The sequence below is a fragment of the Mesoplodon densirostris genome, chromosome 4 (assembly GCF_025265405.1).
Source record: "Mesoplodon densirostris isolate mMesDen1 chromosome 4, mMesDen1 primary haplotype, whole genome shotgun sequence".
Classification (NCBI taxonomy): domain Eukaryota; kingdom Metazoa; phylum Chordata; class Mammalia; order Artiodactyla; family Ziphiidae; genus Mesoplodon; species Mesoplodon densirostris.
Window position 1 is genome coordinate 122,332,425 of NC_082664.1, and position 17,474 is coordinate 122,349,898.

The 17,474-nt window shown below is 42.0% G+C and overlaps 1 protein-coding gene across 2 annotated transcripts in view; it reads right to left on the bottom strand.

Annotated features, from left to right (window-relative positions):
* The window catches only part of THSD4 (thrombospondin type 1 domain containing 4), a 571,330-nt gene that overhangs the window by 30,350 nt on the left and 523,506 nt on the right, over positions 1–17,474 (bottom strand). For both annotated transcript variants that reach the window (XM_060097078.1, XM_060097079.1), the window contains one exon: positions 2,480–2,655. In XM_060097078.1, the coding sequence (XP_059953061.1) occupies positions 2,480–2,655 (176 nt within the window). The remainder of the gene's footprint in view (positions 1–2,479; positions 2,656–17,474) is intronic.

Sequence of the window (17,474 nt, forward strand, 5' to 3'; positions counted from 1 at the left end):
CACTAAACGAAAGCTATTTCCAGGTGGCTTTTTGCTATCTGCTTTTGAAGAATGAAGAACGTAGTCTTTGAGAGAATAAGAAGAAAACTAGGTTGAAAGTCAAGATTTTATAAATTTTAAACAGGAAGATGGGAGCAATGGTAGGGAACCTTTCTGTCGGCTCCCAACCATCTTCTACCATTGCTTAGGTTTTGCTCATGGCCCTCAAAATATCCAAAATAGACACTTAAGTTTGAACACTAGGTGGCGAGATAGAGTCATGTAAGGAAGGGCCAGACCTCTGGCAGCGTCGCCCCGAGATCCCCTAGGTTCCTCCCAAGTCCTCTACCTGGCCCGGGACGCTGGCTCAGGAAGGGTCTGACCCAACCCTCTCCCTCATTGACTCTCTGGGTCCCATCCCGTCTCATCCATGGAAAGTTCCAGAACCACAGAGAGATGAGGTGAGGAAAACAGGTATAAGGGCAATAAGTTTCCTTGGGTCCTATTCTCTCAGGGACCCATGACAAAAGCTGCATAGGGCTGTGGAAGTCAGCAATTAAACATTGTCTGGGACAAGAACACAAAACAAACCAGCATGGCTCAGCAGAATAAATCCCTCCCTATTGGCTTTGGAGCACAAAATCCTTTGTGCTCATGGCTTTCCTGGAGGGAAGCAGGGTGGTGGGCTAAATGGAGCCTCGGAATGCAAATCTGCAGTTAAAATACGAGCCAGGCAAGGAGACAGGTCACGTTGTGATATTTCTATCTCTACTGCTTTACGAAGGAGTTCTCCTGTTTACCCGCTGGGTCACCTAGAGCAAGTCCCTCAATCTCATGGTTTTCGATCTCTTCATCTGGAGAAGCAGGAGGTGAGAATCCAGTTGATCTCTGAGGTCCTGTTAGCTACAGGCATTCTCTGAGTCACTCCTGCATGGGTGCGTCCTGTTTGGTCCCTGAGGGTGTCTATTCCCTCCAGTTACACCATCAGCCTTTACCCCTTCCTTACATGTGATATGTGGCCTCCTGTCTAGAAATCACCCAACAGAAGGCGGACATGAGAACCCCTGGGCCCCCTACATCCAGGAACCATGGTGGGGAGCAGAGAGCCCCCGAGGGACATGGTGGTGTGACCTCAGGTCCCTGCTGTCTACTCCTAATCCCCTCACTTCTCTTTTCACACAAGCCAACAGTCATTCTGGGGCCGGAAAGCCTTTCCCCCGCTACTGTGCCTCTTCTGTGTGAACATTCTGCCAGTGCAAACCTTGTCCCATTTATGAAATTATTACTGGCCACCACATCCCAGACCACCCACAGTGGGCCTTTAACAACCTGAGTTTTTACCCCTGATGCCATTCGAAACTTACCCGGAGTCCAACACCAGCTGGACAGTCTATAAAAAAATATTCAGAATGAGCTATAACAAGACTTCCTTTGTAGTTTCTAGTCCATGAGCCACTAGGCCCAAAGGGAATGAACATGTAACTGTATAGATGGACAAGTAATATTTATAAAATTCGAACTTGGCAAATATCAAGTAGACCAGCATGGCTTTGGAGATGGTGAGAGAATATATATCTATGGGTGAGCGCATTCTTTTTTATCAAAACGTGATTTTGAGCTTTTATTTCCGGTCACCTTTTATTTCCTGATCTTTTTTTTTTTTTTTTGCTGTACGCGGGCCTCTCACTGCTGTGGCCTCTCCCGTTGCGGAGCACAGGCTCCGGACACACAGGCTCCGCGGCCATGGCTCGCGGGCCCAGCCGCTCCGCGGCATGTGGGATCTTCTGGGATCGGGGCACGAACCCGTGTCCCCTGCATCGGCAGGCGGACTCTCAACCACTGCGCCACCAGGGAAGCCCTATTTCCTGATCTTTTTAAGACGATTGGATTCTAGTGGTTTCTTTTAAAAAATAAGGACCATTTTTAACTCTGGGGCAACTTAATACTTTAGTTTCTTGTCAAAGAAATCAAAGTTCTGTCTTCTGTGAAGCAGGGAACGACTAGTAAATCTCTATATTGTTCCTCCAAGCTTTATTGTGTCGTCTGGAGTACTCTGGAGTTCCTGTTTCTTCACTTGCTTTAATAGAATTTGAAGAGGGCTGGGAACTGTGAGTGGTCTTGTCTTGCTTTAGGCATTTGCTTTCTTTTGCCATAAAAAGAAAACACGCCAAATTAGCACAGGAGGAAAGTGCCTGGAGGAGAGCCAATGCTCATGAAATAAAGGATATGTTTTGCCTCTGATTTGGTTCAACAAGTAAAATTGGTTTTACTGGCTCAATAAACGCTGAGGGTAATAAGCATCTGGGAGAGTTTAAGGTTTCTATGAGCTAGGTACATTCGGAGGTGAGGGGCAAAGATGAATGCCAAGCATGTAAGGGCACCCCAAAAGGTGCCGCTCAAATGGTCTTATTGAGCAAGGGCAATATTTGTTGTTTATTTGTTCTAAGTGTGGTCCTGAGAAGCAAGAAGATACAAAATCCAGGCAGGAGTTCAAACTCACATAGACATCCAAGATCTCATTAGTGGGACCTTCGGCCAAAAAGGACTCTCCAGCAGTGCTCGAAATCTCATTTGGTCGCTTGTATGTGAACATGGTCCCTCCTCCTTCATATTTTCCAGGCCGGTCAATTGCCCAGTTCCCGTTGATGATGGAGCGGCCAGAACGACTTCGCAAGGCTGTTGAGAAAAATGAGAGTCCTCAGGTAAGCCTAGGTGTGCACAAGAAACTGACTGCTCCCTACTTGCTGGCTTATTCATTCATCAGGTTTGTCATTATGATCCATTATGTGCAGGGCACTGGCCTAGGCCCCAGAACAGGATGAGGCATCTAGATCACAGCCCTTTGGGCTTCATCACTTCTTCAACCCACTTCAATCCCTTCTACCACTTGGACTTAGTCTAGAAAGGAAGGGTGGGAGTGGTTAGGAGAGAAGAATGTAGAAAATGAGAGAAAGGAGAAAGTTAGAGTTGGAAGATAAGGGAGCGGGGAAGGGAAACTGTGTTCTATCCCATTATCTAGGTGAGAGGTTGCACACTGGCAGCTCATGAGCTGCTTTTGGCCCACAAATGGAATTAGTTTAGCCATTGTAGTGTTCATTTTTTGTAAATAATTGAAACCAAATTTAAGAATTGGGAGATTTCACATAAAAATTTTAGAGTTCTAGCTTCTCTTGTAAAACAAGAAGACATGTTAACCTTGGCTCCACATTCTCTCATGGCAGCAGTCATGGAGCTGAGGAGGACTGCCTCTGTTAGATGGGGCCTGGGTGCTCTGGCTTGCCCTACTCCCCACCGCTCCCTAATGCTCCCCAACACTGAGGCTAAGTCTCAGTTTATTACCCATTTATTTATGAATATAGATTATTTATTCCATTTATGATCATGCTGAATTAATATTTTCCTTATAGAATAGAAAATTTCTTACAATTCTTCCTACTGGTATGTCTACTAAAAGTGGCAAAGCTAAAGACAGGCTAAAAGGGTCACAGGACTTTCTCCTACTTGGTCATCTTCATTCATTTGTATTACCTGACTTCTGTGGACTTTTGAGGATGTAGCTATGTACCTACTCCCACATACACTGTCAGAATTCATCTTCACAACATTGTTAAGCGGATGTGCATCCTCATCTTTCAGAACAGGGTTCAAGTCTGAGAAGGAAGTTGTTCAAGTTCATGAACAAGTGACAGAACTGCTATTTGGAGTCCAATAACAGCGGACTCAGGAGGGAGGTAAGAACAGAGAAGAGGGGCAAGGAACAAGGTGTTAGGGTTATTGAGAGAAGAAAGGACAGCATCTGAGAGCAGACTTGACTCCCTTAGACATTTGGTACCTTGAAACCCACAAGCGAATGGCAAATTGTATTTAAAGGAGATCCCATTTTAAGTGGCATGGTCAACAGTGGGCCTGTGACATCACGAAAGTAGTGAGAATGGTATAATAAACCTCCATGTACCCATCCCATCACCCAGCTTCAATAAATGATCAACTCCTGGCTTAGCATTTTTCACTTTGTAAATCCCAGACACTATTTATCCTTACATTTTTCAGTGGGTGTCTCTAAAATATAAGGACTCTTTGTTTCTTAAAGCCAGTTTCAGCAGCGTTTTCTACAATGGGCCTTCCCAGGCCTGCAGAGTCAGAAGCTGCTCTGAGAGGTGGAAGAGCCCCCAAGGTTGAGGTGGCCTCCCCTGCAGACTCTATCCCTGTCTGGCTTGTTGCCATGGCTCCTGGGAGACCACAGCTGTGGAACATCAAAGACCAAATTAGAAAATCACTTCAGCTTACTGAGTGGCAAGGAAGGGTCAAGAGTAGAGACTGAGGATGAATAGATTTGGGGCTGTTTTCTCTCAAAACCACACTTCTTGAGAGTGGTCCACACGGTGTCTATGTGTTTTCACTTCCCATTCATTTCTCAGTCATCTCCAGTCTGACTCCTGCCCCCATTATTTCACTGAAACAATTCAAATGAACGTCACCAGGACCTCCATGTTGCCCATTCCAATGGGCATTTTCCAGCCTTCCTCTTATTAGATGTCTCAGCAGCATTTGGCACTCCTGGCTGCTCCATTCTATTTGAAACCTTCTTTCACTGGTTTCTGGGACCCCTCACTCAGCTGGTTTTCCTCCTGCTCTCGGGCTGCTCACCTGTTCTTTCTTTGTTGTCTCATCTTTCTCTACTCGGCCATTAAATGTTAGTGTTCCTTAAGGCTTCAGAGTAGAGCTGATTTGGGTGCTGTACTCCTTTCATGGGTGATTGCATCTTTGCCCATGGCTTTAATTACTATATTCCAGTGACTTCCATATTTATGTCTCCAGTCCAGACTTCTCCTCTGGTCCCAGGCTTATGGGATTTTAGTTCCCTGACCAGAGATTGAACCCAGGCCCTCAGCAGTGAGAGTGCGGAGTCCTAACCACTGTACCACGAGGGAATTCCCTGGTCCCAGACTTTTATATCTAATTAGCTATTTGACAGCTTCACTCAGATGTGTTGTGTAAGCCTGAATTCATCCTTGACCTCTTCCAGTATTTCTTTTTTTAATTGAAGTATAGTTTATTTACAATATTATATTAATTTCAGGTTTACGGCATAATGATTCAGTATTTTTACATATTATACTCTCTTTCCTCTCCCCTTTGGTAACCTCTAGTTTGTTTTCTATGTCTCTGAGTCCATTTCTGTTTTGCATATACATTCATTTTTATTATTTTTTTAGACTCCACATATAACTGATATCATATAGTGTTTTTCACTGTCTGACGTATTACACTAAGCATAATATTCTCTAACTCCATTCATGTTGCTGCAAATGGAAGAATTTCATTCTTTTTATGGCTGAGTAATATTATGTATATATATATATGTAATGGAATATATATATATATATATATATATATATATATATATATAATCACATCTTCTTTATCCATTCATGTGTTGATGGGCACTTGGTTTGCTTCCATATCTTGGCTATTGTTAATAGTGCTGTTATGTCCATACATCTTTTTGAATTAGTGTTTTAGGTTTTTTTTTATGTATATCCAGGAGTAGAACTGCTGGATCATATGGTGGTTCTTTTTTTTTTTGTTTTGTTTTGTTGTTGTTGTTGTTCTTTTTTTTTTATTTTTTATTTTTTATTTTTTATTTTATTTTACAAATTTAATCAGTTATACATATACATATGTTCCCATATCCCCTCCCTTTTGCGTCTCCCTCCCGCCCTCCCTATCCCACCCCTCCAGGCGGTCACAAAGAACCGAGCTGATCTCCCTGTGCTATGCGGCTGCTTCCCACTAGCTATCTACCTTACGTTTGGTAGTGTATATATGTCCATGCCGCTCTTTCACTTTGTCACAGCTTACCCTTCCCCCTCCCCATATCCTCAAGTCCATGCTCTAGTAGGTCTGTGTCTTTATTCCTGTCTTACCCCTAGGTTCTTCATGACATTTTTTTCTTAAATTCCATATATATGTGTCAGCATACAGTATTTGTCTTTCTCTTTCTGACTTACTTCACTCTGTATGACAGACTCTAGGTCCATCCACCTCATTACAAATAGCTCAATTTCATTTCTTTTTATGGCTGAGTAATATTCCATTGTATATACGTGCCACATCTTCTTTATCCATTCATCGGATGATGGACACTTAGGTTGTTTCCATCTCTGGGCTATTGTAAATAGAGCTGCAATGAACATTTTGGTACATGACTCTTTTTGAATTATGGTTTTCTCAGGGTATATGCCCAGTAGTGGGATTGCTGGGTCATATGGTAGTTCTATTTGTAGTCTTTTAAGGAACCTCCATACCGTTCTCCATAGTGGCTGTACCAATTCACATTCCCACCAGCAGTGCAAGAGTGTTCCCTTTTTTCCACACCCTCTCCAGCATTTATTGTTTCTAGATTTTTTGATGATGGCCATTCTGACTGGTGTGAGATGCTATCTCATTGTAGTTTTGATTTGCATTTCTCTGATGAGTAAAGATGTTGAGCATCCTTTCATGTGTTTGTTGGCTGTCTGTATATCTTCTGTGGAGAAATGTCTATTTAGGTCTTCTGCCCATTTTTGGATTGGGTTGTTTGTTTTTTTGCTATTGAGCTGCATGAGCTGCTTATAAATTTTGGAGATTAATCCTTTGTCAGTTGCTTCCTTTGCAAATATTTTCTCCCATTCTGAGGGTTGTCTTTTGGTCTTGTTTATGGTTTCCTTTGCTGTGCAAAAGCTTTGAAGTTTCATTAGGTCCCATGTGTTTATTTTTGTCTTTATTTCCATTTCTCTAGGAGGTGGGTCAAAAAGCATCTTGCTGTGATTTATGTCATAGAGTGTTCTGCCTATGTTTTCCTCTAGGAGTTTGATAGTGTCTGGCCTTACATTTAGGTCTTTAATCCATTTTGAGCTAATTTTTGTGTATGGTGTTAGGGAGTGATCTAATCTCATACTTTTACATGTCCCTGTCCAGTTTTCCCAGCACCACTTATTGAAGAGACTGTCCTTTCTCCACTGTACATTCCTGCCTCCTTTATCAAAGATAAGGTGACCATATGTCCGTGGGTTTATCTCTGGGCTTTCTATCCTGTTCCATTGATCTATCTTTCTGTTTTTGTGCCAGTACCATACTGTCTTGATTACTGTAGCTTTGTAGTATAGTCTGAAGTCAGGGAGCCTGATTCCTCCAGCTCCGTTTTTGGTTCTTAAGATTGCTTTGGCTATTCGGGGTCTTTTGTGTTTCCATACAAATTGTGAAATTTTTTGTTCTAGTTCTGTGAAAAATGCCAGTGGTAGTTTGATAGGGATTGCATTGAATCTGTAGATTGCTTTGGGTAGTAGAGTCATTTTCACAATGTTGATTCTTCCAATCCAAGAACATGGTACATCTCTCCATCTATTTGTATCATCTTTAATTTCTTTCATCAGTGTCTTATAATTTTCTGCATACAGGTCTTTTGTCTCCTTAGGTAGGTTTATTCCTAGATATTTTATTCTTTTTGTTGCAATGGTAAATGGGAGTGTTTCCTTGATTTCACTTTCAGATTTTTCATCATTAGTATATAGGAATGCCAGAGATTTCTGTGCATTAATTTTGTATCCTGCAACTTTACCAAATTCATTGATTAGCTCTAGTAGTTTTCTGGTAGCATCTTTAGGATTCTCTATGTATAGTATCATGTCATCTGCAAACAGTGACAGCTTTACTTCTTCTTTTCCCATTTGGATTCCTTTTATTTCCTTTTCTTCTCTGATTGCTGTGGCTAAAACTTCCAAAACTAGGTTGAGTAAGAGTGGTGAGAGTGGGCAACCTTGTCTTGTTCCTGATCTTAGTGGAAATGGTTTCAGTTTTTCACCATTGAGGACGATGCTGGCTGTGGGTTTGTCATATATGGCCTTTATTATGTTGAGGAAAGTTCCCTCTATGCCTACTTTCTGCAGGGTTTTTATCATAAATGGGTGTTGAATTTTGTCAAAAGCTTTCTCTGCATCTATTGAGATGATCATATGGTTGTTCTCCTTCAGTTTGTTAATATGGTGTATCACGTTGATTGATTTGCGTATATTGAAGAATCCTTGCATTCCTGGAATAAACCCCACTTGATCATGGTGTATGATCCTTTTAATGTGCTGTTGGATTCTGTTTGCTAGTATTTTGTTGAGGATTTTTGCATCTATGTTCATCAGTGATATTGGCCTGTAGTTTTCTTTCTTTGTGACATCCTTGTCTGGTTTTGGTATCAAGGTGATGGTGGCCTCGTAGAATGAGTTTGGGAGTGTTCCTCCCTCTGCTATATTTTGGAAGAGTTTGAGAAGGATAGGTGTTAACTCTTCTCTAAATGCTTGATAGAATTCGCCTGTGAAGCCATCTGGTCCTGGGCTTTTGTTTGTTGGAAGATTTTTAATCACAGTTTCAATTTCAGTGCTTGTGATTGGTCTGTTCATATTTTCTATTTCTTCCTGATTCAGTCTTGGCAGGTTGTGCATTTCTAAGAATTTGTCCATTTCTTCCAGGTTGTCCATTTTATTGGCATAGAGTTGCTTATAGTAATCTCTCATGATCTTTTGTATTTCTGCAGTGTCAGTTGTTACTTCTCCTTTTTCATTTCTAATTCTATTGATTTGAGTCTTCTCCCTTTTTTTCTGGATGAGTCTGGCTAATGGTTTATCAATTTTGTTTATCTTCTCAAAGAACCAGCTTTTAGTTTTATTGATCTTTGCTATCGTTTCCTTCATTTCTTTTTCATTTATTTCTGATCTGATTTTTATGATTTCTTTCCTTCTGCTAACTTTGGGATGTTTTTGTTCTTCTTTCTCTAATTGCTTTAGGTGCAAGGTTAGGTTGTTTATTCGAGATATTTCCTGTTTCTTAAGGTGGGATTGTATTGCCATAAACTTCCCTCTTAGAACTGCTTTTGCTGCATCCCATAGGTTTTGGGTCGTCGTGTCTCCATTGTCATTTGTTTCTAGGTATTTTTTAATTTCCTCTTTGATTTCTTCAGTGATCACTTCGTTATTAAGTAGTGTATTGTTTAGCCTCCATGTGTTTGTATGTTTTACAGCTCTTTTCCTGTAATTGATATCTAGTCTCATAGCATTGTGGTCGGAAAAGATACTTGATACAATTTCAATTTTATTAAATTTACCAAGGCTTGATTTGTGACCCAAGATATGATCTATCCTGGAGAATGTTCCATGAGCACTTGAGAAAAATGTGTATTCTGTTGTTTTTGGATGGAATGTCCTATAAATATCAATTAAGTCCATCTTGTTTAATGTATCATTTAAAGCTTGTGTTTCCTTATTTATTTTCATTTTGGATGACCTGTCCATTGGTGAAAGTGGGGTGTTAAAGTCCCCTACTATGATTGTGTTACTGTCGATTTCTCCTTTTATGGCTGTTAATATTTCCCTTATGTATTGAGGTGCTCCTATGTTTGGTGCATAAATATTTACAATTGTTATATCTTCTTCTTGGATTGATCCCTTGATCATTATGTAGTGTCCTTCTTTGTCTCTTCTAGTAGTCTTTATTTTAAAGTCTATTTTGTCTGATATGAGAATTGCTACTCCAGCTTTCTTTTGGTTTCCATTTGCATGGAATATCTTTTTCCATCCCCTTACTTTCAGTCTGTATGTGTCTCTAGGCCTGAAGTGGGTCTCTTGTAGACAGCATATATATGGGTCTTGTTTTTGTATCCATTCAGCCAGTCTGTGTCTTTTGGTGGGAGCATTTAGTCCATTTACATTTAAGGTAATTATTGATATGTATGTTCCTATTCCCATTTTCTTAATTGTTTTGGGTTCGTTATTGTAGTTCTTTTCCTTCTGTTGTGTTTCTTGCCTAGAGAAGTTCCTTTAGCATTTGTTGTAAAGCTGGTTTGGTGGTGCTGAACTCTCTCAGCTTTTGCTTGTCTGTAAAGGTTTTAATTTCTCCATCAAATCTGAATGAGATCCTTGCTGGGTAGAGTAATCTTGGTTGCAGGTTTTTCTCCTTCATCACTTTAAGTATGTCCTGCCACTCCCTTCTGGCTTGTAGAGTTTCTGCTGAGAGATCAGCTGTTATCCTGATGGGGATTCCCTTGTGTGTTATTTGTTGTTTTTGCCTTGCTGCTTTTAATAGGATTTCTTTGTGTTTAATTTTTGACAGTTTGATTAATATGTGTCTTGGTGTATTTCTCCTTGGATTTATTCTGTATGGGACTCTCTGTGCCTCCTGGACTTGATTAACTATTTCCTTTCCCATATTAGGGAAGTTTTCAACTATAATCTCTTCAAATATTTTCTCAGTCCCTTTCTTTTTCTCTTCTTCTTCTGGAACCCCTATAATTCGAATGTTGGTGCGTTTAATGTTGTCCCAGAGGTCTCTGAGACTGTCCTCTGTTCTTTTCATTCTTTTTTCTTTATTTTGCTGTGCAGCTGTTATTTCCACTATTTTATCTTCCACCTCACTTATCCGTTCTTCTGCCTCAGTTATTCTGCTATTGATCCCATCTAGAGTATTTTTTATTTCATTTATTGTGTTTTTAATCGATGCTTGATTCGTCTTTAGTTCTTCTAGGTCCTTGTTAACTGTTTCTTGCATTTTGTCTATTCTATTTCCAAGATTTTGGATCATCTTTACCATCATTATTCTGAATTCTTTTTCAGATAGACTGCCTATTACCTCTTCATTTGTTAGGTCTGGTGGGTTTTTATCTTGCTCCTTCTCCTGCTGTGTGTTTTTCTGTCTTCTCATTTTGCTTATGTTACTGTGTTTGGGGTCTCCTTTTTGCAGGCTGCAGGTTCGTAGTTCCCGTTGTTTTTGGTGTCTGTCCCCAGTGGCTAAGGTTGGTTTAGTGGGTTGTGTAGGCTTCTTGGTGGAGGGGACTACTGCCTGTGTTCTGGTGGATGAGGCTGGATCTTGTCTTTCTGGTGGGCAGGTCCACGTCTGGTGGTGTGTTTTGGGGTGTCTGCGGACTTTTTATGAGTTGAGGCAGCCTCTCTGCTAATGGGTGGCGTTGTGTTCCTGTCTTGCTAGTTGTTTGGCATAGGGTGTCCAGCACTGTAGGTTGCTGGTCGTTGAGTGAAGCTGGGTGCTGCTGTTGAGATGGAGATCTCTGGAAGATTTTCGCCGTTTGATATTGTGTGGAGCTGGGAGGTCTCTTGTGGACCAGTGTCCTGAAGTTGGCTCTCCCACCTCAGAGGCACAGCACTGACTCCTGGCTCCTCAATTTGGGATGATTTGTTGTCTATTCATGTATTCCACAGATAAAGGGTACATGAAGTTGATTGTGGAGCTTTAATCCGCTGCTTCTGAGGCTGCTGGCAGAGGTTTCCCTTTCTCTTCTTTGTTCTCACAGCTCCTGGGTCTCAGCTTTGGATTTGGCCCCGCCTCTGCGTGTAGGTCGCCGGAGGGCGTCTGTTCTTCGCTCAGACAGGACAGGGTTAAAGGAGCAGCCTCTTCGGGGACTCTGGCTCACTCAGGCCGGGCGGGAGGGAGGGGCACGGAGTGCGGGGCGAGCCTGCAGCGGCAGAGGTCGGCGTGACGTTGCACCAGCCCGAGGCGCGCCGTGCGTTCTCCCAGGGAAGCCGCCCCTGGATCCCGGGACCCCGGCAGTGGCAGGCTGCACAGGCTCCCGGAAGGGCGGTGTGGACAGTGACCTGCGCTCGCACACAGGCTTCTTGGCGGCGGCAGCAGCAGCCCCAGCGTCCCACGCCCGTCTCTGGGCTCCGCGCTTTCAGCCGGGACTCGCGCCCGTCTCTGGAGCTCCTTTACGCGGCGCTCTTAATCCCCTCTCCTCGCGCACCAGGAAACCAAGAGGGAAGAAAAAGTCTCCTGCCTCTTCGGCAGCTCCAGAGTTTTCCCGGACTCCCTCCCGGCTAGCTGTGGCACATTAGCCCCCTTCAGGCTGAGTTCTCGCCGCCAGCCCCAGTCCTCTCCCTGCGCTCTGACCGAAGCCCGAGCCTCAGCTCCAGCGCCGCCCGCCCCGGCGGGGGAGCAGACAATCCTCTCGGGCTGGTGAGTGCCGCTCGGCACCGCTCCTCTGTGCGGGAATCTCTCTGCTTTGCCCTACCCAGGTATGTGGGGAGTTTCTTGCCTTTTGGGAGGTCTGGGGTCTTCTGCCAGCGTTCAGTAGGTGTTCTGTAGGAGTTGTTCCACGTGTAGCTGTATTTCTGGTGTATCTGTGGGGAGGAAGGTGATCTCCGTGTCTTACTCTTCCGCCATCTTACCCGGAAGTCCCATATGGTGGTTCTTATTTCAGTAAATGGTACCACCATCCATCTAATTAAGAACCTAGGAATCATCCTGGACACTTCCTCCCTTCCTTATCCCTTATATCCAATCCATCATCAAATTTTGACCTTCTCCATATTTCTTTTTTTTTTTTTTTTTGCAGTATGCGGGCCTCTCACTGTTGTGGCCTCTCCCGTTGCGGAGCACAGGCTCCGGATGCGCAGGCTCAGTGGCCATGGCTCACGGGCCCAGCCGCTCCACAGCATGTGGGATCTTCCTGGACCGGGGCACGAACCCGCGTCCCCTGCATCGGCAGGCCGACTCTCAACCACTGCGCCACCAGGGAAGCCCTTCTCCATGTTTCTTGAACTCATCTACTTCTCTTCATGTCCACTGCCATAATCCAGGGCCAAGGTACCATCAGATTTCATATGGACTAACTCAAAAACCTTCTGACTGGTCTTCCTGTTTACCTTCTTTTCAGCCAGAGTGATCTTTTCAGAATGCAGATGTGATAACCAACTGTGGCTCAAAATCCTTCAATACTTTCTATTTCTCTAGGAGAAGAACCCCTCAATCATCAATGGGGTCAGGGCCCAGGTAATGTAGTCCAGCCTCATCTTGTGTCACTGTTATTCTTCTCTCTGTGCTCTGATCCCTGGCCTTCTTTTAGCTCATCTGATACATCACATTCCCTCCAAAATGCTGTTCCTTCTTCCAGAAATGCTTTCCCTACCCACAAATCCTACTTGTTCTTTAGATGTCAGCTCCTTCAGGTAATTTTCTCCTACCCTCAGTCCAGGTCTCTCTCTTCTCACATGCTCTAAGAGATGCAAGAGCCTTTCCTTCAAGGCACTTAACTCAGTCTGTACATACACCCATTCAGAGCATGACTTGGTTAATGTTTGTGTCCCAGTACTGTAAGCTCCCAAAGGGCAAAGACAGTGGTGTTTCCTCACCAACAGTGGTGAGCCCAGCATACTGCTCACCATGTAGTAGGAACTTAATAGTTACTGAATGCAAAAATATCTAGTAGAAAAAGGCAACAGCTCAAAAGAAAGACAGGCAAAGAATGATAAATAGGCAATGCACAGAAAACCAAATACAAATTCCATAAGCAAATGAAAAGATGCTCTACCTTACTTATAATTTAAGAAATGCAAGTCAAAACCACAATGAAATATTCTTGACCCACCAGATCAGTAAATGTTTAAAAAATTTAATACTGCCAGAACTGACATGTGTGTGAACAAGCAAGCACCCATGACATTGTTGGTGGGAATGTAAACCAATTCAACCTTGGAGGGCAGTTTGGTTACAATCTGTTCTCAGGTCAAGAGGATGTTTAAATGCCCATCCTCTTGACCTGAGCATTGTACTTCTAGGAAACTACTTGAGGGCTGTCCTTCTAAGTACACAAAAGTGTTTTTAATAAGGATATTCTCTGCAGACAGTTTTAACTTGAGAAAAACTAAGACCAACCTAAATATCCATTAGTAGAGGATTGCTTAAGTAAATTGTCACCCTGGATAATCATGCAGTGGAATATCACGTGACCCTAAAAATGATGAGGCAGGTCTGTGTACGTGGGTATGAAAAGAACTCTGTGATACATTAAAATTTTTTTTTGTTTTTCTTACTTGAATACTTTTTTTTTTTCATTTTGGCCGCACAGTGGGCATGCGGGATCTTAGTTCCCTGATCAGGGATCGAACCCACGCCCCCTGCAGTGGAAGGGTCTTAACCACTGGACCGCCAGGGAAGTCCCTGTGATATGCTTTTAAATAAAAACATATATACATAAAACATGTAGACACACACAGAAAACGTTTCAGGGAAAGATGGTTCTAAAACTGTTAACATTTGGGGACAGGAGCTGTGGTTTAGGTTGGGATGGGAGATTAGAAGGGAGACATTTATTTCCCATTTTATATCTTTTTACTACCATTAAAATTATTTTTTACCATATGCATATATTACTTTCTTACTTTCTTTAAAGCTTAAAATTTTTAATTAATATAAAGGACAAGGTACTACAGAAATACTACTAAGGGATATAAAGATTTTCCCTTTTTTTACAGCTTCTCCTTAAAAGACCATTCAGAGCATCAAGAGCTCAGAATTAAGGTAGGTTCTGGCTAAGATTTTATTGCTTTTAATGGCAGTCTTGTAGAAGAGGTTATTATCTGGAAACCAAAAAGTCCATTAAAGAACATTTGAAGTACTGTATGGGGGAGAGCATCAAAGGCCCCCCAGGAAATAAAACATTGGGATCCTGAATCTTTTTACCATCCACTACTGTTACCTGTACATTCCCTCTAAAGGTTTAGATGAATCTTTAATCATATAATAGCAAAGCATTGAAAAAAAAAAGCCACATCAGATTTTTAGTAAACATGGTCCTGATTCCATATGCCCACGGGTTAGCTTCTGAAATAGCTCCAAAACCAGCCCCCATCTGGCCTGGCCTTGTATATTGAAAACAGCTGCATCTACAATTTCTGTGCCTGTAAGCAGCTCCAGAGCTATTAATGGTGTCCAGAACTAGTCCACAAAAAGGTGCAGGTGATTCATGGTTCTTGCTAATGAGTGTGTTCACTGAAGGTCAAGCTTTGGCAAAGCCTATTTGAAAGGCAACTTCACAACTATGTCAATGAGAGGAAATCTCCATTCTTGTTAGACATTTGGGTTTTATTCCAGTTTTAGTTGTCAACGCTGAGCATATATATTTGGCCTAAACTATCTGCACCAATAATGCCTTTCTCCAAGGTTCATATAGGAATTGCTAATATGTCCAAGCCCTGCTTTTCATATACCTTATCCCACCATCTTATTTTATTTTTATTTATTTATTTTTGGCTGCATTGGGTCTTTGTTGCTGCACGTGGGGGGCTTTCTGTAGTTGCAGTGAGCGGGGGTTACTCTTCCTTGCGGTGCGCGGGCTTCTCATTGTGGTGGCTTCTCTTGTTGCGGAGCACGGGCTCTAGGCGCGTGGGCTTCAGTAGTTGTGATGCATGGGCTTAGTTGCTCCGTGGCATATGGGATCTTCCCGGACTAGGGCTCGAACCCGTGTCCCCTCCACTGGCAGGCAGATTCTTAACCACTGCGCCACCAGGGAAGCCTTATCCCACCATCTTAATGCCCACTGTTGATGACCCAAACACTGGCTTCCACAATCAAATAAAGAAGGTGATTTCCTTACAGCAAACAGATTGCTGTGATCTAGATGTCTGTTTCTTCCCTTGGAAATGAAGCTTAAGTTCCTCCTATTAACAAAATACCAAGCTTCTTAATGTTTCATCCATTCTTAGAAGCTATTAGGGAAGCGGCACAACAAACTTAAGGGTGAAGGGGTCAGACGTCACTGGCCACTGCCATGATGTAGCTGAAGGTTTGTAGTCATGCCATTTTTGGTCTGGTCTCTGAGCTTCCACAGAAGCCCACATATGGGCATGATCCCAAGTGAGTCTCAGAATATTTTAGCTAATCTAGATACCCTGAAAATGGAACACAACTATTCACTTCATATTACCACCATGGAGGGGTCTGTCAATGACATCTTTATTTTCACTAGCTTCCAAGTGAAACTTAGCATTCCTTCTATTATAAATGTAGGCAACAAAGCAAAACAGTATTAGCAGTACTGTGGCGTTGTCACCAATAGAAATCACTTATCTATTCACAAGACATTATGGATGTTAACAGATATTATGAAATATTGTTAAATAACTCATCACTATTTTAGAACTACAATAGTTATTAGACCCTCCATGCACAGTTTTTTTCCCATTTTCCCATTACTGACACTGGATGTGTATTACAACAGAAAAGCAGTAGTTGTCAGGCAGATGATTAAGTTCTGATAGAGTTGTCATTTCCTGAACACATGTGAATTTGGTCCGATTAAGTCATTTCAGTTGAGTTAATTGCATTGGCAGCCCAATTTATAGATGTATTAAATAAAAAAATAGGATATAACTCACATATAGTAAAGTATTTAAATGATAAGTTTATAGCTTGATGATTTTTTTATATTTGTATTACGCCTGTGTTACTACTACCTGGAAAAAACACAGAACATTCCAGCCCCCCACAAGGCTCCTTCTGGTCCCCTCAGAGTCCTTACCTCATCCTCACAAGTCTCGAATGTTGCCACTACTCTGCTGTCTAGAGCCACAGTTTCCCTGTTTTTGAATTTCATATAAATGGAATAATAACATACATATCCTTTTGCATTGGACATATTTTACTTAACTTGATGCCCATGAGACTCACCCACTTTGTTGCATTTATCAGTAGTTCATTCTTTTTCATAGCAATTTAGTATCATGTAAATATGCCACGATTTACTTTTCTATTGTTGATTGACTTTTGGGTGTTTCCAGTTTTTGGCTCCTTTGGGTAAAGCTGCTATAAAACATTCTTGTATGTTTTTGGTGGACATAAGTTCTCATTTCTGTTGGGAATATACCCAGAAGTAGAATTGCTGTGTTAAAGGCATATGTATGCTTAGTTGCAGTAGGCACTGCCAAACATTTTTCCAAAGTGGCTGGACTTGTTGTTGGGAGCCAGGGGTCTCACTGTGGAAAAGGAGCCATACAAATATGGAATGGGGGAACACTGTGGGGTATGGATTTAAATTTAAGATATCAGTGTGAATTCATAATTTTGAAATCATATATATGTAGGTATATGTACATGTTTATATGTACACCGTATATATGTATACATATGTGAGTATGTGTATTTTTGTTATGTGTTTGCATATGTATACATACATGCATATATTTCCTAGCTTTGTCTGCTAAGAGGGCTAAGAAGCAGAGACACCCCACTAGCAATAAGCATACCCTGCACCTTAATCTTGGTCTCTAATACCAGTCCCCATGAAAAGGCACCCTTATTTGGAGAAATGACTAGTTCCAGGGATGGGGCAGGGTAGGTATAAGATAAGCCTGGGAGTAAGGAAGTGTTCACAAAGATGATGGGGACATGTCACAAGGACATAGGAGTCACCTTGAAGAAGCTCCTATTGGCCACATCTGAGACAGTTTGAGCACCCAAATAAGTATGGTAACAAATTACAAATTACTGAAAGAAAAGGAAATTCATGAGCTCATACCAATAATAAGTAGATAAATAAATACATGGGAGAGAAGGGAGGGCTCTTGCTTGTGAAAAATTTCAAGGGCAGACTGGTAAATATAGAGAGAGTGCTGGAGTTGGAAAATCATTTTGCAATCGTCATGGTAAAGATTGGATCAGCCAGAAATCATCAACACACACTAAAC